Source organism: Monopterus albus, unplaced genomic scaffold, assembly GCF_001952655.1.
Source record: "Monopterus albus unplaced genomic scaffold, M_albus_1.0 scaffold1.1, whole genome shotgun sequence".
Taxonomy (NCBI): domain Eukaryota; kingdom Metazoa; phylum Chordata; class Actinopteri; order Synbranchiformes; family Synbranchidae; genus Monopterus; species Monopterus albus.
Window position 1 is genome coordinate 5,880,160 of NW_018127881.1, and position 22,770 is coordinate 5,902,929.

General features: G+C 39.3%; 1 protein-coding gene across 2 annotated transcripts in view; it reads right to left on the minus strand.

The window, feature by feature from the left end:
- The window catches only part of igsf21a (immunoglobin superfamily, member 21a), a 170,968-nt gene that overhangs the window by 30,155 nt on the left and 118,043 nt on the right, over positions 1-22,770 (minus strand). For both annotated transcript variants that reach the window (XM_020601237.1, XM_020601154.1), the window contains exon 5: positions 789-904. In XM_020601237.1, the coding sequence (XP_020456893.1) occupies positions 789-904 (116 nt within the window). The remainder of the gene's footprint in view (positions 1-788; positions 905-22,770) is intronic.

Genomic DNA, 22,770 nt, shown 5'->3' on the forward strand with positions numbered 1-22,770 from the left:
GCAATGCAGGTTTTAACACTTCCTTACTGGCTTCATCTCTCAGCCTCGGATGCTGCCGCTCAGTGTTTCTGCATAACATGGTCTATCCACTTGTTAAGTGTGGCGTAACATTACATGTCTGGATCCAAACTCCCTGTCACCGTCTACAAACTAGCATCTTTTTTTTTTTTTTAGCAAAGCATCTTTGAGAGAGAAAAAAAGAAAAGGACTAAATTCTTTCAACTCAAATACAATAGTCAGAGTAGCTAATAATCAAACTCTGTTACATGTCATGGTAAATTTACCGTTACATTTGTCAGTGTATAGTGTTTACGTTAAGTTTGTGCTAACTAGCTAGCTACATTACAAGGCAGCAAAACAGCGCACCTTCAGAAGTTTTACTTTTATTGAATTAAATATTTATTCAAGAAAACTGTGACTTGCCAACTATGGCTATTTCTTTTTTTCTTCATGTGGAACTGAGGAGAATGAAGCTAAGTTTGGACCCGGAAACAGAATGTAACATCACTATTTAACAAGCAGATATAGATATACAGGAGAAGCATTTTTTTTTAGCAAATAATGCTATGTGTTTTTGGAAAGCACTCGGTCCAGAATTGTGCTTTTATTATGGAACTTCTGAAATCCTTTTTGAAAAACCTATTTACTAGAGTGTTAAAAAAAACCACTAGCAACATGTGGTGCAGTTTCTTTTCCTCTGTAAAGTAAACAAACAACAGGGATCTGTTTGCTGTAAAGGCAGGTCCTTGGTTGACACACAGCATGGTGCGTCTTCAACAGAAACTCACCGACGGGGCTGGCTTCCCCCCCTTTGCAGTGCAGACGAGAGTGAAATTCTGGGCTTGATATCGACTGAATGGGGCTGGAGTGTTCTCTGCCAACACTGATATGTTGTTTGGAGGAGCTGTGGAGGACAGGACAAAAGCTTTGTGAAACAATAAAAAAAAAAATAAAACAAGCTCATGTATTGTTAAACCATTATACAACATCTGTTTTCATTAGATCAGTGCAACCCAGGAGTTACTATGTGAAGAAGTGTCCTCTTTGGGTTACACAGGTAGGTGGAGCATTGGCAATACTGACAGCAGAGCAAGAAAGTGAGAGCAGAGAAAGAGCAGTGCTGTTGTGTCCAGATGTTTAAAAAAACTGACTAAAACAAATCTTAAGACCTGCTTTATCTATCTACTGTATCTATTTATTAAAAAAAAAAAAAAAAAAAAGGACAGTGTGTAGAGAATCTCCACTTAACTGGATCGTTGGGACAATATGTTCACAACTCCCCAGAGCTTATGTGAGTCAGATGAGGCTGATAAGGTAGAAATCTCATACATACCGTATCACTTCACTAACCCTCCATCTGAATCTCTCTAGGGATCCCAACAAATGCATCATAATAGTGCAAAGATAAAATGTGAGTAAGGTTTCAAACCATTATAGAGGAGCACTGGGAGGAGGAGGTAATGAATGGAAATCTCCCACATCCCCCAGAAAATCAGCTGTTCATTAGGCAGTACTGTAGTCCTTCTATGGTGGCTTAAATATGAACATGAAGGGGTAGCTGACAAATATGCAGGAATATTTTAGTTTTCTATCACCAAATAACAGGAGTTTAATAATATTATCCTGTGTTAAAGTTACTTTATGCAGGTTGGAGCCAAGACTTTCGACCGCCCCTGCAGTAAATTCTGGTCCTGTGTGAACTGGCAGGATCTGTTTAGTTTCTGCTCCATTCACTGAGGACTTCCTCCTTCCGTACAGGATCAGCATTCAGTCTTTCCTAGTACTTGCTTTCTCCTTTTTACTGAACATGTCTGCCTCACTCTGATTAAAAAAAAAAAAAAGTTAGAATAGCATCTTGTAATAGGCATAGCATGTTCAACATGCTAAATACATGGTTATCTGAAAGATAAAATTGAAGAGGAAAACAATTTCATGGGTAATTTAATTTTCACCATTAAATTAATTCAATATGTATGTTCTGAATATTTATTTATTTAATATGTGTAATATGGTGTGACAGATGTACCATCATGTGGTGTGATGAAGAAAAACTGTCACAACATATGATTTATCTGTCACACTATGTAATGTTCTGTTTAGCTAAGCTAATCTTTTGGTTCACTGGGTTTTACTTAACATGTCTTTTGCACATGGTAGCAACGATTTTTAAGAATTACTAACTAATGATTATGTATGTATTTCATTTTAATATAAGCTATGTCACACCATAAGACAAAAACACTGACCACTAATGAAGCCATCAGAGACAGCTTTTAATTGAAAAAGTTAGTATGGAAAAGCATCTCTTCATCTTGCCAAAGACTCCAGAGATGCTGATTGACCACAGACCTTTTCACCATAGTAATGTCCAAATTGATGCCAGATAAAAATACAGAATACAGAGTCACACCGTAAGACATCCATCACTGGACAGAATGTACTCGGCCAGAGCTTGATTTAACTTTATGGATAGACATCGGCACTTTCTTGGTCCCTTAGAAAAACACCCTTTCTCTTACTTAAACTGTAAGCCTATCAATTATTCATATTTTTCTTGAATATATTCCCATATTTGTAAGGTCACACATGATTTGGACAGTCACACCTCTTGACAATTTTGATGTTTGAATCAAAACTCTAAGTGGAGATCTTAATGCACCAGCTACAGCTCTAGAATTGTAATTTATCTCACGTCATACACCCAAACACTTCATAGTCTGTACTGCAGCTGATTTAAGGAAACATCAACAAGTGAGTTTTAGCTGACAACACTGCAGCAGATGATGGCCAGCTGCATAAGGACAAACTGAATTCTGATGAGGACTGCTAACTATCAAAGGCACTTTTCTCAACATTAGTTGAATACGCTTTAAGATGTAGCCTTTTTCAGCTAGACTTTATATTTATACGTCTTCGCTTTAGGCTTTTCATGCATCATCATGTGTAGGCATTGAATACTTGTCTGGAATATTATTTCCCTCCAGATTTGCTGAATGTTTTAATATCACTAACTGGCCTGGGTGCTAATCAGAATGAGAAGCATTTGTGAAATGTATCAAGGACTGTGGGAGGCGAGAGAAGAATCTTCAGAAGTCACAGTTTCTGAATCCAAAAGCCATGGGTTAGGCAGATACGGCAACATGGGAGGTCACGCTGGGAGCAGTGCCTTTTTTGTGTGTTGGTATTATGTGTATATCTATCAAGCGGCTTTAAACAGACATGCCACAGCAATTAATTGATTAAAAGCAGGTGGGGGTTGGCGGGGATTTAGCTGCTGGCCTGGGTGCCTCTGTGTTTCCACACCTCTTAATTGCTCATTGATGGGATTCATACGGCTGTAAATTAACCTTAGAACACTCTATTAGCTTACTGACAAGCCTGTCTCAACCTGGCATATATGATAAGCTGCCAGGGGTGTCTGTTCCTGACCAATCATGTTCAAGTACTCAACACAGAGGAAGTGTCAGGTGATAAAGTGCTTCTAGCATGAAGTCGTTGCAATATACAGAGTATACAGCCAGAGAATGGGAAAAAAAAAAACAAAAAAAACATTTCAGCTTTATAGATTTGTATTATTGATCGCTCTATTCCAGAAAACAGCATTATACTGTACTTTGTAAAAGCTTGCTGGAGTCCAGTAAATATATTCCTAACACCATCGTCAATGTTTTTGTCTGCAAAGTGCTTCAAATGCTGCTCTACTATGCGGTTAAAATTATGATACGCATTCACAATCTTAGCAACTGTAAAAGCAAAGAGATCAAGAGAGTTTTGCAGCAAGCTGCAAACTTTTAACACCACAAACCACACATATTTCATTTAGGCAAAGCTAATCTCATGAAATTCAACCTCATTAGATTACATATAATGACTGTCAAATTGCAAGTTTCCACTTGACTGATAAGTATTGATAATCCCCTAAGAACTTCTCCCATGCAACAACAAAGCACTTTGTTCAGTTAGAATAAAATCACTAACATAACATTATAAATGCAGAAATAAAAAATTCCTCACTCCGGTCAAGCAGGTTCAGGAGGGCTGCATATTGATTATGATGCCTCTTGTTTTTGCTCTGTGGGTGATTTGCCACCTAATGTGAGTCAAAGACAGCAATAAGGCTTGGAGAAACTTTTGACATGATTAAAAAGCAAAACCTACTGTGCACAGCACACTATTTGCAAACACACCCACCCTGTACAGGATTAAAACTGTTGTCTGTGATGATGGAGCCTGAGCCTCTCGTACCTTATTTATTTGCAGCTCTCTGTTCACCCACTTTTTAAATGTCGAGCTAATTTTTTCCTCTGTTTTTTGTGCTGCAGTTCTGTGTTTTAAGCTGTCTGATGGGTGTGTTAAATGGGGGCGTCTACCTTTCAGTGCGAACACTTACTGACTTAGCAGTCATTTAAAAACAACAGATAAATAATTAAATTTGACTCGACAAGGTCACTGTCTGGTATGCTGATGCTGCTATAGTGCTCATACAAAGCAAGGAGAGGGAAAGTTATGTACTGAAATGCAAAAAGCAGCCACAATAAAGTTTACTAAACAATATGCAGAAGTCTTTGGGAAAAGAAACTTTAAAAAAAACATCATTGACATTTTTCTTTAAAGACAAAAGATTCAAGTACAGATATAAAAATTCAAACCTTTTTGCACCATGTCTGCCTTTTTTCATATTGAAAACAGCAAACAGGCAAATGTATGGGTTTTTTTTTTTACCTAAAAATTGATGAATAAATTAAAAAGGTTGTAGCCTGCACACTGAATTATTGTTATTCAGGCCAAACTAACATGTCAATAGTTTGTTCTCTCAGTCCCCATCCCTCAAAGAAATAACAACTGGTTCAATACCAATGTACAGTATCTCATAGAACTAATATTATGTACTACGTCGCTGAAATGTCTTCTCCCTGTGCCTGCGTTCTCTCCGACCTCCTCCCACAGTCCAAAGACATGCAGCTTAGGTTGACTGGCGACTCTAAATTGCCCATAGGAGTGAGTGTGTGTGTGTGTGTGTGTGGCTGTTTTTCTACGTGTCAGCCTTGTGATTGACTGGCGACCTGTCCAGGGTGGACCCCACCTCTCGCCCATTGTCAGCTGGGATTGGCTCCAGGCCCCCCTGACCCTCTTCAGGATAAGTGGTATAGATAATGGATGGATGGATGAATGGACACTGCTGAAATGTGCTGCCACTGGGCTTCTTGGATCAGCACGTCCGATACTAGATCTGCACTAGCTAATGTGTGTGTGTGTGTGTAACAGGCGAGAAGTTTTGTTAACATAGACAGTCCACACAGATACTTTATCAAAAAGACTGCTGTACATGAGGAGTGCTACAGGGAATCACACCATGACTTTTGATATTACGACCTAGGTGATTAAATGGCCTATAGCGGTGGGTGTAAATGCACAGAGTGCACCTGCCACATTTATAGCTGCCATCTCTGATGATGGGAGAGAAAGGGCAGCAGATCTAAAAGGCATTTCAGATTTAACCAACATGTTACAGGTGTTACGAGGTATTTTAAATATCATTTTATGGGAATAGTCGGAGAGATTTTGCAAAGCTCTGCTCCTACATTAGAATACCCAAATTTGATTGAAATTGTTTGAGCAATATGGATAATATTTTTGGTTTTGTTTTGAGAGAAACCAAAACTTTTATATAACTAATCTCCACAATGTTCCATTTGGTGATCTTTTTTGGTTTTCACATTAAGGGTTACTTATCTTCCTCCTCAGATTGAATAATTTCATGAATGCCACAGGCTCAGGGAACTCTTTCAAAGGTTATTGGAAACAATGTTTTATGAAGTTGAAAATTCCTGAAATTCTGTCATTACTGATTTCACCCGACAATAACAGTTTGGTCTGAAGGAGAAAATCCTGAAATACCTACACCTGTTCAGCCAAAGGTGCTGTAGAAACTGCTGGCTGTGCTGCATTATGATACCTGAGCATAGAAACTTAAAAAGCAGGACACTGTAAATGTGTCCAAATATGGACAAATGTGAGGTCTGCAGACCCATGAGCCATTCCATGTTTTTCCAGTTCTCAGAGTGTACCTGGACACTGCTGCATTAAAAGCAGCATTTACTTCCTTTTGTTCCTGGTAGTGCTGCTGTGCCAGTTACATCAGTAATGATCTCTTCCCTCCATCTCTTGTTTACCACCTACTTTTTGTTCTATATCCTCATGCACCATTACACTGCTATCTTTAAAAAAAAGGGGGGGTGGGGGGTGAAGAACTGGGGGGATGGGCCCTACAAATAGGATTGGTAAATGTGTAGAACAGGAGCACGTTTAATGCTCCCAAGAGACTGCCTTCTCCAGAGCTCATAATTAAGGGATTTAGAGCTCTGGAGACAGCTGGACTCAGAAGAAACACTCCCAACATCCCCCTGTACTAAACACCCTGGCCTTGAGACCACATCTCCGTGGGTTTATTTATAGTAGAGAAGGGAAGTGTGTGTGGGGAAGATTGCAAAGAAAAGGCACCAAGGTCAACCTTGGCTTACTTTCAGTGACAGTAATTCAGTGATAAGTATTTGATGAAGCTGTACTTTTTTTTTTGTTGTGAGCCCAAGGGTCACACAGTAATCCGTATGAATTTTGGAATGGTTTCACCAAGCTCCGTGATGAATACTAGGCATTTCACTTCTCAGCGCAATCTTAACACAATCAGTGGAGGATTACTTTCTTGACAAATGGTTTGTTTGAGTGACAGTTAATGAACTAGGTGACATTTCTCACCTTGTTCTGACATGCAACAGACTCTAAAACTCTAAATTGCCTGTACTGTAAGTGTACATGGGTTTGTCCTTGTTTGGTGTTAGCCCTCTGATAGACTAGCGAGGTGCACCCTGTCTCTCACCCCATGCATGCTGGGATTGCTGTGCACCTTAACAGAAGGTGTCCAGTTTCGGACAGTTCTAAATTACCAGCTTTTTTTATTCATTGACTGCATATTAGCATTTATTTATGTGGAAGCATGTCAATAAGGTCACAAAAGAACAGTAGCTCAGAGTGCAGAGATCTGCCTTTATTAAAGCTTTTGAACACTAATTTCCATCAACATTTTTAATGATGTTAATTTATATGGATTTATTTTCACAAGCAGGTACAGTGAAAACTGCAAGACATGTCCCCATGTATTCTGAATATATTTCAAACTGAACTGAAACAGGGCCTTGAGGTGACACAGCGTCATAAAAATGCGTTAAGTTGATGTCGGACATTTAGTAAGATTCTGTCTGCTGTTTCTAGTAGTAGGATATTTTTTATTACCCATTTGCAGAGGCTTCCATTTGAACTCCCCTCTGCAGAGAGGTCAAAAGTCAGGGTTAGTTAAAGAGCAGCAACCTTAGAGCTGTGAGGGTTACACTAGGTGAATCTCAGTTCCCTTATTTTATTGTTCCTCGGTCCTCAATACTTGCTCGACCTGGAAGTTGTTGCGGTCTGCCATGATGAAGGATGTCCCGAGGCGCTTATTTCTGCTCTGAGGAGTGAGGAGGTTTCATAGTTTCACCTTGCATTTTACATGGGTAGGACTTAGATGCAAGAAAAAGATGCAAGTGAGGGAAATGTGGATACATTTGGTGGAATTGCAATTCACCTGCTAAGAGACACTTGTGCAGAGCAGATGCTAATATTAGTTGACTAATGTACAAACACATTCAGCTTCTGTTGTCCTTCAGAAAGGACAACTGGAGCTTTAAAGTAAGGCTGCATATTATTTAGCTGCTACTAAATGTGATTTCTAATTGTTACTAAATACAAAGGCATAAGTAAGATCTTAAAAGACTGGAAACAAAAATGCCCATGCCACATTACTTCAAATTAAGCAGCTGGAAATTCAAAATGTCAATTTAATTGACTCTTTCACCTAATATCCATTCCAGTGGAGGCTGGAATGGAAGTTAATTAGTCCATTCCTAAGCCACCCCAGTGATCTACTTTACTTCAAGGCCTGAGGATACGATTCCGGCATCCAAAAAACTAAACAAATCTGCCAGCTTTCACAATGCACACAACATCTGCCCCACTGCTACTTTACATCTGCTCTAAAGCTAAGATCGTTCCTTAAAGAGAAGTATATCTAAATTCATGTTTATGTAAAGTCCCACGCTGACAAACATACACTTGCATATGAAACTGTTATTTTCACCCACATGTGTATGTAGTTACTTCTTGGGAAAGGGAAACCATACATGCATTTCAGATGGACTTAAAGCAAGTGAAATGTAACATACTGCCAAAATGCTTATATGCCTTATTTTGAGAAGTCGCACAAGTGGATGGGCTATGATTGTGGCAGTGGAGGAGATAGAAGGCAGCCTGAAAAACAATCAAAGTTAAGTCCTCTCAAGTGGGAAAAAAGACATGAGGAAAAGAAACACTGCACGAGTCCACAGCACCTAACTCGGTTCCTTTTGAAAGCCTTTGTTTCCCAGCATGAGGACCACCACAAGATAAAAACGGTGCTGAAATGCTTTTTAATCAATTTCCTATTGTGCTTTTAGCATTTGCATTTACACCCCACCCTGTTAATTTGCATGGGTTATTACTGTGCTGTCAGCTCATATCGCATCCTCCTGCCCGAGCCAGCCAGCCAATGGCAGCTGGTGTTGAAGAGAGGGAGACTCTAGTGGCTGTCAGGAAGAGGAAGGGGATGACACACAGAGACAAAAGCTTGTGTCACATTGAACAACCTCCCTACTTCCGAAGCCCATTAATCATACCAGTGCTGCTGAAAATGCAGCAAGCAAGCACATGCAGTACAGTATACTACATGGCTGTGTGCTTGGATCTGTCTGTGTGTTTAAGTGAGTGAGAAATGCACTGGAGCTTCCTTGTCTGGGGAAGCATATGGTTTCACTGATGCATCACTGAGCAATGGCAGCTATTTAGTGAGTGGCCAACTCTTAACTGGACATTATAGTCTACCTCTGAGAGATATGCATCACCTGCATATACCCAATATACAGTGCTACTCAGGACAATCAGCATAAAAACATCTCATAGGTTCATATAGCTGTCATTGGAAAATAGGAGGAACATTTCACAAAAAGTCTTAGACTACAGAGACAAATTTGAGAGCTTAGACATAAATGAGCTATTTCCTGCTGCATTGTTCCAGTACAGAAGGAAATATGATGTGTCATGGCTGTATATGGCTTTCGTCGGTCTGTCCTCAGGCAGCTGCTCTCTGAGGGTAAACCAGACTTGGACTTAGAGCTTTGTGCTTATAATGAGGACAAGGGGGACAGAAGAGAGGATTTTGCCAGCACAGCTTGAAGGCTCGGTTGAGACAGGACAAAAGGGAAAGCTCTTTTTTTTTTGCCTCCCAAATAGCAGACAGTGGCAGATGGGACTTACCCTGCACCTAGCCCAGCATCAATTATGCAGTGGCTGGCACCCTCTTCCCTAAAGTCCAATTTTTGCTTTAGGGCAGGGGTTTAGGGGTTGGCAATCTGTTGCAATTTGGCCCCTTTACCTCGAGCCCTCTCCAGCCTCACCCATCCCCATTATGGCAGCCTGGTAATTCACAAGGCATTGACATGGATGCACCTTTAACATCCCCAGTGCCTTGGACACCACAGACAAATTTCTTGGTCAGTGTGGCTGTTGTGAATTTTTTTTTATGACACCTAATTTACAGACCAAAGGGGTAAAATGAGGCTGTAAAGTTATACGAGGCCAAAGAGAGTCACTTGAGGTAGTGAAGTATCCATCATTCAATTCTCAGTTCTGGACCCAGACCGAACAATCCCCAAAGACGTCTTTGAGAAAATCTACATCAAATGCCTTCAGCCAGACGGCCACAAGCTCCACAAATGTCGATATAGTATACACAGCATTCAGGGACAGGGAGGAGAATTCATATTTCAAGCTGACATGAAAGGGTTGTTGATGGGGCAGCTATGACCAAGACAAATGGGTGACCATGCATCAAGGGTTTCTCTTCTTAAAATGGGTGAAAAATACAACAGAATGATTTTTACCACAAAATGTTTAATGCTCTTGACACTGGTTCAGGAATATTTTTCAGCAAAAGATGATCATCAATTATCAGAATATATAAATAATGTCTATTTTGCCTACCATAGTGTGAAATATGGTGAAATATTATATAATAATATCCTTAACCCTTGGAGGTCGTTTTAAAGCCTCCTGTTTTATCAATGCACAATTAAGAGATCTGCCTGCTGTTTTGGTGAAAACGTAAAGTATTTGATCCAGTGAGACGTCTGAATTTTTACATCACATGCTCCTGAACCTCTTGCTATTCAGAAAGGTTGTACAAATACTGAAACTGAAATCACTGTCACACACAGCACAAAAGCAATCATTTTCCTAACTATTAAACACACCTCAGAGCCATCATTAATTGATGCCTTGTGTTTTTTCTATTCTTCTTATCACACCATTTTTAAAACATTTTTCTGTTTCAAGTGAATGAATGATTAATTCACTGGTATGAAGAGGTATGACTGAAGAAAATACAGATGGCAAAAGCAGACACACAAAGCAGTGCAACGTCCTCACTGTTTACACAAAGAGAAATTAAATTGTGTACTTAGTGCGTTGTAAGGTCAGTGAAATGTGGACATTATCCCAATTATGTGTGATTCGAGTGTTGTCACATGCAACAGTGTCCATTATCACTTGTCATCACAACCAGAAATATGGATCATGGGGGGCCTCCTGTACCTCCCAGGAGTCCAGAAGGTTATCATCTACAGATGTGCACATGTGGTACATAGGTAGCCGCTAGTAGCTGTAGCAATTGCGGCACAAGCCATAAAGAATCCGGTGATGGAGCAAATAAAGACAGTCAGTCTGTGTTAGGAGGAGGTAGAGGTTGGGGTGGATGAGTCAGAAAACGTTGAACTTTCCAACCAATAAATGAGGTTCGATTCCAGTATGACGTACGGTATTTTGTGTCCATGACGGGTTGAACCCCTAAACCTAACCAAGTAGTTTTAGTGTGTAAATCTAAACATGTACCTAAAGCAGAAATGTTCCATGTTGTTTATTTTAGCTGTATTTTCAAGGTCTCTTTAAGACAAAAAAAAAAAAAACATACTCCATTTTAATGATATTAGGAACTTCAGTCTGTTTCTAAATGGAGAATTTAAAGTGTAAAAACTTCAGCGGGCGGCCTGAAGTATTCACTTAGACTTCAGCACAAACCATTGGTCTGTTTCACATATTCACAAATTGAGTATTTTTAAGTTCATGTGTACTAATGCTGAAGCTGAACATGTGAACACTCACATTCACCCATTCAGAGGCAAATTGCAAAGTGCCTGGATACAAGTGATGCTACCATTTGTCCTAACATTTCAAGAGCTCCCCCCTTTGCTGACACTTGAATGCAGGCCACATATGCATCAGCACTACCATGTGTCTGAGACAGCGTTCCTTCCTTAATGATGCATTTGTGCAATGACAGTAAAGCAGTAAAGTAAATTGTTAAAATAGAACTCAAAAATAATTTGGACAGTTCTGCTGTATTTGTACATTCTCACTCGATCTCACAGCAGAAAGAAGCTGCCAAACATTTTATTTAAACCATAGAAGAGAACCATGGTGGCCATGTTAAACTGTTCCTGGGAGAGATTTTGGATAAGGTGTAAATCCAAATCAGACTGCAGACTCCTTGGTTATGCCAAACAGAAGTCTACTGTGACTTTCTCACTTTGTCCTGCATTTTGTTTCCCCCCTGTTTTAGCAGCCAACACTTAGACTTAACAAATTCAAACAAGCGCCATCTGGGCATGAACACTCGTTCCCTACTGTTTTTTTGGATATAAATAAGGCCAAAAAAAAAACACCATCACTGAAAAAGTGCCCAGGAGCCACACTGAACCAATCAGCCACTAACTCACACTATCACCCACCAACTCATGTCATATTATTAAAGAAAAAACATTTTCTATCTTTCATGTTTGTCATAATTTTTCTTCACTTTAGACTTGAAGCCTCTGCCAACATGTGATCTCACTGTGCCCTAATGAGCAATTTCCTGAGTCTACCGGTGATTGTTTTTAAATATTTATGGCTTTTTGCCTTTATTGAATAGTTGGCATTAGAAAACAACAAGAATAATGACATGTGGAACATGACATGTGGCAAACCCATTTACAGTAGGTGTGTGTTAGATGCTCGTACACGAGAAACTGGAAAACAGACAAATTATCTGGCTCCTCAAATGAAATCATACAGAACGACCTGTATGTCTTAACCACACTGTAAATGCATTTCACTCTGTTAGAAGATTTATATCAAAAGGATTCTATTAATTAACAATATGCTTGGGTAGTGACATTTAACCATGAGTCAGGTAGTCACTTTTATGTTCCAAGTTTCCAGACTTCTAAATGCTTCTCACATCTGTCTGCCTAAAATTCTGAATGCCTTGTTCAGCCACTGATCAGCCACAACATTATGACCATCTGCCTAATACAGTGCACTCAAGAGTCAGTTGGTTGCTGCTTGTGTCACTCTGCATCTTCTGTGAATCCATTTGCTTCCATAGTTATACTGTCAGGAAGAGCACGAGCATGTCTACCATTCGGTGAAAAGCTTCTGTAAACTGTGGTCGCGAGGACAAGTTAGAGATCATTTTTTAGACAAATTCATCAGCCCTGACCCTGTTGCCGGTTCACTATCTGTCCTTCCTTAGACCACAGTTGGTAGGTACTGACCACTGCAGACTGGGAACACCCAGCGAGACCTGCAGTCTGGGAGATGCTCTCACCCAGTTGTCAGCCATGACAGTTTGGCCCTTGTCAAAGCCACTCAGATCCTTATGCTTGCCCACTTTTCCTGGTTCCAACACATCAACTTCAAGGACTGAATGTTCACTTGCTGCCTAATATACCCCCACACACTAACAGGTGCCACTGTAATGAGATAATCAGTGTTATTCACTTCACATGTCAGTGGTTATAACGTTACTGTATGGCTAATCGGTGTAGTATGTATCAAACTGGCCATATTCTCTGTGCAGACCACAAGCAAAAACAAGACTTTAAACCTGAGTCAGTAACTGGTTTACAGTAACTTCCTGTCTGGGGAAAAACTGATGATGAATGAAAAATGCAAAGCAGCTATAAGTGCAGTGTGTTCTTAGTGTCAGTCCAGTCCAGAGGGACAGGGGCAAAAGAGGATGTTTGAAGTGTCTAACTTCACACATTAGAAGGATAAAAAAAGTTCAACAAGAGTGAATAATGTCCCCTGTGTTGCTTTGGATTGACAGGTTCTTTCTGGTGAGTAATCCACTCTGAAACAGAAAGGGGACTTATAGCTGATGCTATGTTTCAGCAGTGTTCATTAAACTGTGCTGCATGTTAAGGCTCTTAATGGGGCTGACTTCTCCTGAACAACTGTACCATATGCTAAACTGAGTGAGTACTATACAAAAGATAATGATGTATAGAATACTGCAGCGGTTGTGGGAGCTGTGTGATTATAAACCTTATGATACTACTCTATTGTGTAACTGTACTATTGTTGATTGATGTTCAAACTACAGACAAACTGCAGTGTTATTATTAGACTCAGCCTTTGCAAAGCCTTAAAAACATGCTGCACTTTGTGTTCTATAATGCTCTACCATAAAAAAATTAATTAAAAATGATTTAATTACAAAAGTCTTTATACTTTGTCTTAAAGGCCCTAAAAAGCAGATTTTCCCATTTAGTTTCTTACTATGACTGATGGGAATTTTTTGACTATAAAACAGTTATGGTTTGTTCACAGGAGACATTTCTGTCTGTGCTCTTCTCACTGGTTTGTGATGTCACCAGTTTCCATGCACTAATAAGCAATTAGCCATGTTTGAATGAAAACGTGACAACAGACATGAGGCTGACCACTGTCGATGGCCAGTCTCTTGTTAATACTTGAAGGTGCAGTGTGTAAGATCTAGAAGGATTTATTAGCAGAAATGGGCTATAATATGCATAATTATGCTTTCACTAATGTGTAGTCACCTGAAAATAAGAATAGTTACGTTTTCTTTAGCATAGAATGAGCCTTTTATATCTACACAGGACCAGGTTCCTTATCATGGAGGCCGCCATGTTTTTTACAGTAGCTCAGAATGGACAAACCACACCCAGACTCTGGAGCGTGAATTTTGCTGTTTCACACTGAAGTAGCAGCTTGAATTTAGACACCCTTGGAAGATGAAGAAGAACTAGTAATATTAGAAATGAGAGAAAGCATTGTCATGAGATTAAGTACCATAATTTGAAGAAAGGAGGATCATAGTTATATTTAAACACAAAAAAAGGGAAAACAGCCGGAATCCCTGTCATCTAAGAAGCAAAGACACAAAGGAACAGGATAAGCAACGGCACAAGATGAGGATAAACACTGGTGTGGCCTTTCCCAGATGGAGGATATAGATGAAGGACAAATGTTTCCAGAATGATGCCGAAGTTTCCTGTTTTCTGCTGAACAGGTAACTTAGCCTAGCAAGTAAAGTCAACCTAAATGCAAGTTTTTGTTTGATAGCTTTAGCCAGAACATGTCCAGTGCTGGCTAACCCACTGTGGTCAAGTCAGCTACCATTATGTTTTTGCTTGGTCAAGTCAGCCAGACTTGTTTTCTGAGTAATTTATCCTCCATTTACGGTAATCGCTGGGAAACGGCTGTGAGGGCTGTTTAACACAGTGTATGAGAGCTTCACAATCTGCAACCTCACAGCTAGATGTAGCTAAATCTCACACACTGCACTGTTAAAGATCTTTTTTTTGTTGATGCTTAAATTTGATTTGTTCGGAATAAAACAAAGGCATCATCGGTTCTAATTGCTTTAAATAATTGTCAGTACAAAGCTGATCCATTCACGGTGATCAAGAAAGCACTTTTAACAGTTTCATCCCAATTGTATATTCCCCATGAAGCTTGTTTTAAAAAAAACAAACATGATTTTGGAAGGCTAAGACCCCCACCCTCATGTTTGGATTGCCTGCACTATTATGATCATTGAAAGAGGAATACCCTGTTCTTGGTACACCTGTTTTTTCTCTCAACTTCATTACTGTGGTGCATCTTTCAATATTTGCTGGATGCAGCAAATATTATGACTGACATTCACACTCCTCCTCATAAAAAGATTAAATCCACAAACCAAGGTTCATTTAATTTCTCAAAGGACTGAGCATAACCCAGCACTGATCCAAGCACTTCTTGCTGCTTTGTCTTGTTATAGGACTGTTTTGTTTATCTTATCTTTGTGTTTGTTTGTCTGCTTCAGAGGCGATTAAATGATGCACTATGATGATTCAAATCGGAAGCTCAAGATAAATACACCCTATTTACACTGTTATATACTCCAGGAAGGTTTGATGAAAATGATCGCCAAACAGTCCAAAATGAGAAAAATCAGCTTGCAAAGCTGGCTGAAATTCTGCTTTCTGTTCCTCTAAAAGAAAAAAGAACATTTCCAGTCTTTTGACACCTGACGCTCTATATGACTGTCAGAAACATTTTCAACTTGATCCCTAGCTCCAGCAATCAAAACCGTAATTTTAGCTTTGCTTTTTAAAAAAGAACTTGTAATTCAGAGCAAATAAATGTATGAAAAAAAGAGTCATACACCTTTCAGCATCTTCTACATGTGATACAAATGTAAATCCAACATTAGCATGGAAATGGCATTTGATTACTTCACGGTGTCATATTACATCTCCAATTCCTAAATATTCATGAATGCATTGGTTCTGATTTTGACCATAGAAAGTATTAGATTTATGTAGGGACTGAAAACATCTTTCATTTTCAAAATAAATTGAACTCACGGTGCACAGCTCTTTTCACACTGATGATGATGATGATGACGATTACCATCCTGGCCTCTCTCTGTGTGATAACTCTGTTTTCAACTTCCAACTTTTAAACTTTTGATCATACATTTTGTGTGTTGTAAAACTTCTAAAAACAGTTGCCAGTGCAGAATATTTACCCCAAAGTACATATCTATTGATGTCCCTCACCACATTGGTAAATTGTTCCCTAACAATATTGATAATTTTTCTATTTTGACAATTGAACATGGCAGTTCAGAGAACTTGTCATAACAGCCTGTGGCAGCTAATTCTGTCACATAGGTGCTGCTGAAAACCTTATTTTCTACTTGAGTTATTTCATACTCAGCAATTGGCACGTTCTCAATTAACTCTGAAGTTTTTGCTACGAGACATAGTGGGTTTTGTTTCAAGGGTGCTCCTAATTGCTAAACTAGTTAGACATTTCACTGACATTCCAAGGGTGATGATAGTCATTGACTTGACTCGCATTGTGACTGAGAAATGTGTGAAGCACTTATGAAAGTGACGATGCCAAAATAAAAGCCTCGTTAAGAGTCGATGAATGCCACATTTTGGTCAGTAAAATGGGATGAACTCTAAAGTCACACTCTGCTATTTGATGTACATGCTGTGGCCCTTGCTAAAGGCAGGTTAAGCAATGGTGTAATGCTGCACTGCACCTGCCGTTTTAGATTCTTTGTATAATGATCCAGTTCCCAATATTACCAGGCCGGGCAAGACCTCTGCAATGTTCCTTTAAGTGTGAGAATGCACAAAGATAGAAAAAGACTGACCTCATGGCTGGTGCACACCACATTCAAAGATCATGAATTTGCAATTTCACGCCTTCATATTAACCGCACATGTAGAGAGCCACTTCATCGCAGCCCCCCGCCGTCTGAGGTTTTGATTACAGCTTTCCCTGAGTATCTCACAGTTTCCCCATACAGCACACCATAATTAGGATGGCCAGATTGCTCTGATTCACCCTGGAGTTTGGTCTGTACAAGTGCGTATTTGTGGCAGGGAATGTTTTTGTGTGAATGTCTGCATGCATTTGCATCTAAATCTGCAAGAGTGCATACAAATGCAGATGTTTGTGTTTATAGATGAAAGCACTGTAACTGTCAGTTTGTATATATTGTACTGTTTGCATGTGCACTTTGCATAGATAACATCCATTGCTCTCATTTTGCAGGTCAAACAAATTTATAAAAAATGTGGAAATGTGCAACAACTTCTAGACAAGTGTTGCAGGATGTTTTCATGTATAATGTCCATGTGCATCTCAATCTCACAACCATCTGACAATCTTCTTGTTATTATTTGCACTATTGTCACTGATTGTACATAGTTTGAGTCATAGCCTATTAGGTTGAACTGTTTAGCTTTACCCTGATCACTTTGACTTAGTTTTCTTATTCTTTTTAATCTATTTTTACTATACTTTTATTCTATTTTAGCTTCCTAAATGGCATGGCATTCAATACTAGGTGGGAGAGAAACGGTATTGCGATTTTCTGTATGTCCTGCACATATAGTGAATTGACAATAAAAATCTTTGATCTTGATCTTAATGAATTTAAATAGATCCTAATCAAAAACATTACCAAAGGTAGAGTAGAGGTCCCCACTAAGGTACGTTCTCCTTATTTTTAGATAGGAAAAACCATCCCTTCAGGAGATTCAATTCAGATTTAGTTGTATAGCACCAAATCACAGTAAAAATGATCTCAGGACACTTTACAAAGTAAGGTCTAAAAAGGAAAAACCCAACAAATGCCCCTTGAGCAGCACTCGGCAACAGTGGGGAGGGAAAACTCCCTTTAACAGAAACCTCTGACAGAGCCTGGCTCTTGGTGGGCGGCCTTCTGCCTCGACCAATTAGGGTGAGTGGACAGAGGGGAGAGAAAAGAAAATAAAAGCAACAAGACACGACAAACACAACAACACAATCTAATACAGCCTTTTGTTTACACCACCCCTATAACACTGCATGGCCATCTATCATCTATGACATAAACTGATGGTGTGTTATGGTTTGGTGGTTTGGATACAGGGATTTTTGAATGCTGTAATCATCAGGACCATTTTAGACTCAGTATCTCCAAGCAGATATGTAACAAAACACCAAATTAGAGACGTGATTATTTTCGCACCTACACTCCTCACAAAACACTTCCTTATCATAAATGCATCATTTTCATGATCATTTTTTTCTCCCCACAGTGGTACATGAATGCCACTGTACTTTCCTCCAGTTGACATCAGTGTGAGTGAAATATGAACAGCCAATTTCACTGTCATGACCTTATGAGGAGAAACATAAAGAAAACCATTTTCAATACTGCTCTGTTTCTAAATGAAAGTGTCTCGTGCTCAATGTCTCATCTTCATCTTATTGTCATTGCTTATTTTCCTTATAACAGCTTTCAGTTTATCACTCTCAGTGTAACTTCATTTTTGGACAATGACAAAACTGTTTAAGAGGATAAACATGATGATTAGAAGTTAAAACAATAAAAGAAACTCAAACTTTATGCAAGAGTCCTTGTGACTACCATTTTGAAGAAGGTCTTAATCACAAGATCTTTATCACAAACCTACTGGTGAATTTCAGCAGAGGAAAAAACAAGTAGCAGTGCTTTGTGGTATGGCAGAATTACACGTGGTATAGGTTTCTTTAATCAAGCTCAGATCCCTGCTACTGATAAAATAATCAATGAGGTGTTAAATGAGCTATTTTACACATAAAAACACTGCATTTAGTAAAAGCTTGTGGCTCCTGGTCATTGAGACGAAACTATGGGCTGTTCTGTTCAAACCAAACTGAAGCTTAAGGAATCACATGTGCTAATCAGTGCAAAAATGGTCTCTCTCTCTCTCTGACATATACACACACCCACAACTGGAACTGCAATATCTCTCAGAGAAAAATCAAGCTCAGTTCCTCATTGTCTTGACAAGCGTACATATACAAACCACTCGCATTTTAATGATGTCTATCTCAGTGAAGAAATGATTTGTTATTGTTGAGATGATGTATTTGAAATTCAACTCAGTGCTTCAGAGGCACAGCATTCTCCAAAGTCACTCAACTGCAAAACTGATGCTCATGCCTCCATATCTCTTCTTTGAAGAGAACAATATTATACTATTATGATGTCTGAATCGGGCAAATTACAGTAAGTGTTTTCAGAGCGCAGTGATCGTTTACAATAAGAGACTGAAAGACTGACAGACCGACCCGCCAACCCATTGCCAGTGGCTGCTCCAGTGTAACATAGTTGATCTACAGCTATTATTGACTGCTGGGTAATCTGGCATTTTATGTTTACACTCTAATACAGCATCGATAAACTTTTATATAAAACACACTGCAGTGAAAACAGTGAGAGAACAAGTCTCGTGTTATAAAGACGCTGAAGCTGATTCAATAGAGCCACTAATGACTGAGATTAGTGCTGTGCAGGCTCTGATTTCTTTCTCGCTTACATCATGTTGATGTTGCATGTACTGTATAACTGTAGCCTCAACATTAACAACTAGGATCTTGAAAGAGACTGAAAAAAATCAAGGGCAGTGTATTAGTTGTCAAAAAGATGACAGCAATTCATAGTGTGAACATTAAAATGGAAACACAATCACATAAGGCACTAAACTACTGCTGGGCTGCTCGCCATGGGTTCAGGCATGGCCACAACTCAGTGATGTCACAGTAGGTGTAACCCCAGAGCTGCCATACAGCGGGTCACTGACTGTGACACCATGCACCAAAACAACACCATCATTTTTACATTTTATTCTATGACATAATATGCCAGTAAATAATTTATTTATAATTTATTTTATGCTTTTAGGTGTCTAACAAGTGGCTAAATGAGACTGCAGAGGCTGTCTGGGATATTACGCCACCATGTTGAACACAGAGACTCATCTACTTAGTAGTTATTTTTAAACTCGTGCACTTTCAAACTACTCTAACACAGACACAATCACTAGCTAGATCAGGTCACGCTAAGAGGTAAGTAACTGCACTAAATCATTGTAGTGTAGTTCGTTTGTAGCCTAACAGCTTTTTACTGCTTCAAAAACCATAAAATCGGTGTTCACCAGTGGGGATTATCTTGCTGAACAAAATGTGTGTCATAAACATTTTTTGTCACAGAGCTTGTTTTCTGCAATAATCCAAAAGCCAATGGAAAAATCCCACTGGCTTTTTGTTGAGGGAAGCAGGATGATGCTAACTTCTGGGCTGGCCTACAAAAATCCATCATCACTTTTCTAAAACAGTTTTAACAAAACCTGAATATTATAACGTCTGTGAAAGATTTCTTGTAGCAGCTTTGCATTAGTTTCAACTAGATGTACTTAATAAATGACTGGGTTTAAATTGATGCCACTTTTGTGGTACAGCCTGTTTTAGACAAACAAAAGCCTCCATGGCTGCGATGAATGAGGAGAGCTATGATGCTATGGCAGAATCAGTCTGCATCATTTTAACTGACTTAACTAAGCTGGCTGTTTGTTTTCATATCAGCAGAACACAAAGATGGGGGCAGAGACAACCTCTGGTGTCGTGAGAGGAAAAACCCAGCTACAATTGTAAGTCAGGTTGTGAGCCTCTTTCCATTTCACAGTCATTCAGTCACAATAAGACAGAACAAGTGAGAATATGCTCTCAGGCAAAGTCACAGCCAGCAGTAAGAGCCAGCTGAAGGCATCTTCATTATATGGAACAAGGAATCATTTATGGAGCACTGTTGCTCTGTTCAGGGGCAATCTGACAAACATATTGACTCTGGCACACAAAAGGTTGCAGATATCCCAGAACCAACTTTCCATTATGGCATAATTTGATTTAGGTGGAGTCCCAGCTCTCTAGCAAGTTTCATTCAGCCACCTCATAAAATGTTGGATATCGCAAATTTCAAGAGGATATTTACTGACATATTCAGAAAAACAAGATGATCAATATAGCAAAAATGTGAATCACTCATCTTCTGGAAATGAAGTGGGATATACATTAATTATATGTGTAAGCATTTCATCACTGCTGGCATAATGAGATTATGAGACAATCCTCATGCATGCATTATTCAAGACATTGCCCCACCCGGCTTTGTGTCATCTCTGGTACTGCAGTGAACAATCTGCTGCCTGGTTTGTCTGTTTAGTTTAAAAGACATCAAGATTTTATATCAGTTTCCAATTCAAACTTGCTTTTGGCCTGTGGCCACATCGACAATTTACCCTGTAACAGATTGAATTATTCAAGATTCAAACTGAGATTGAGGCTACCTCATGATCTTAAATCTCCACTAATTCCTCAGACAAAAGCACCACACATCCATCAAGTCCATGACGGCAACAACGCGCAGAAAACTCAGCATGACCACCATAAAATAATGCAGAACCAGTTTATTAACACATACAGTAACTCTAAGCAAGAAGGATCCAGGCATCCCTACAAATGTACAGAACGTATGATTAGAAAGAGCCCGACTCCATCAGTAGGAGTCAAACTGCTGCCTGTCAGTTCACATGTTCCCGAGTTACAAGCAATTCAGGACAAGTGACAAGTGTCCTTCTATCTACTGCAAAGCACTAAAGTCAATCTGGTCATTCATTTTAGGAAAGCTTTTATTACTGATGAGTACAAGCACTGAAAACAGTCACTGAAGTCAGTCTGTTTTATTTACTGCTCTGAATAGTGTGTATTAAAGACCTACAAGCACATTGTGACTACTGGGAAATGTCCAATCGACAACAATATCAAAACGTGATGTAAATAAAATCCTTGTGTTTTGTAGACTTGCTAGCAATGCATGACCTCAGCTTTGAATGCAGAACGTTGTCTACTTCTATTTCACCCTCTATAGTGTTGTCGACTATGCATACAGTGGAAACACAAGCTGAAAACCTAAAGCAACCCTTAAGCTTTTAAGAAACTTGGTTAAAAATATAAAAATATTTTTATTTCACTTAGCAGTAGCAACAAAGCAAGTTTAAACTTTGTATAACAAAAGATACAACACAATTGGTCATTTTAAGTGTGATTACAAAACATTTACCAGAGAGCATGACATGGACACTAATAGAAACTACAGTAATGAACTATCAAACCTAAAACAATGGGCATTCAGCTGAGCCAAAGGGTTCCCGTTTAATTTGTCTCTGCACTGTGACATTCATTAACCCTGTCCTCACTCATGTTTGCTCCTCGCTGGGGGCTGTGCTGCAGCTGCACAGACTGTGGAAGCTCAAGGAAAAATAGCAGTGGAGGAAATAAAAGAGCCCAAACAGTGTACACTGAACAGAGAACATGAATGACAGGTTCGGTGAGGGATTTGTCAAGCCATGAAGCTTCACAAATCCAGAGCCAGATCCAAAATGGAACCAACTATCAGAACCCATCCCCATACAGTTGTGCCTCAATGTGTTGACTTTGCTCTGGGGATTCATGCAAATTGTTAATAAGGCTATAGAGCGGCACAGTGGTGCAGTGATTGACACGGTCACATGTGTCTCTCATGTATGCAGCTGGGGAGGACAAAAATATAGAGACGCCTCAGTATAATTTAGTCCATTACAACACCACCTTTAACTATGACCTCAATAAACAACTGAATTGAGAGATTTAGGACAATTTCACCAAACACTAAAACCTTCTGAGGTTCACAAACACAGATGTTAAGGTGGAAGTGTTGCATTGAAGTGGATATAATTGTACAGGTGTGACTATTAAAGCGCCCAGTCAGTGTATTTGAGCACCAAAATTGCACTACTCTGCTTAATCAGCATAAACACAGCCTGTGCCGCACCTCTCTCACTACAATATCTCAGTGTAAAGACGTTTGGATGCAGGAAATGATCAAACTGTAAAATTGCATAAAAACTGCATTGTCCCAGGAACTGGCAATTCATACATGCAGTCACC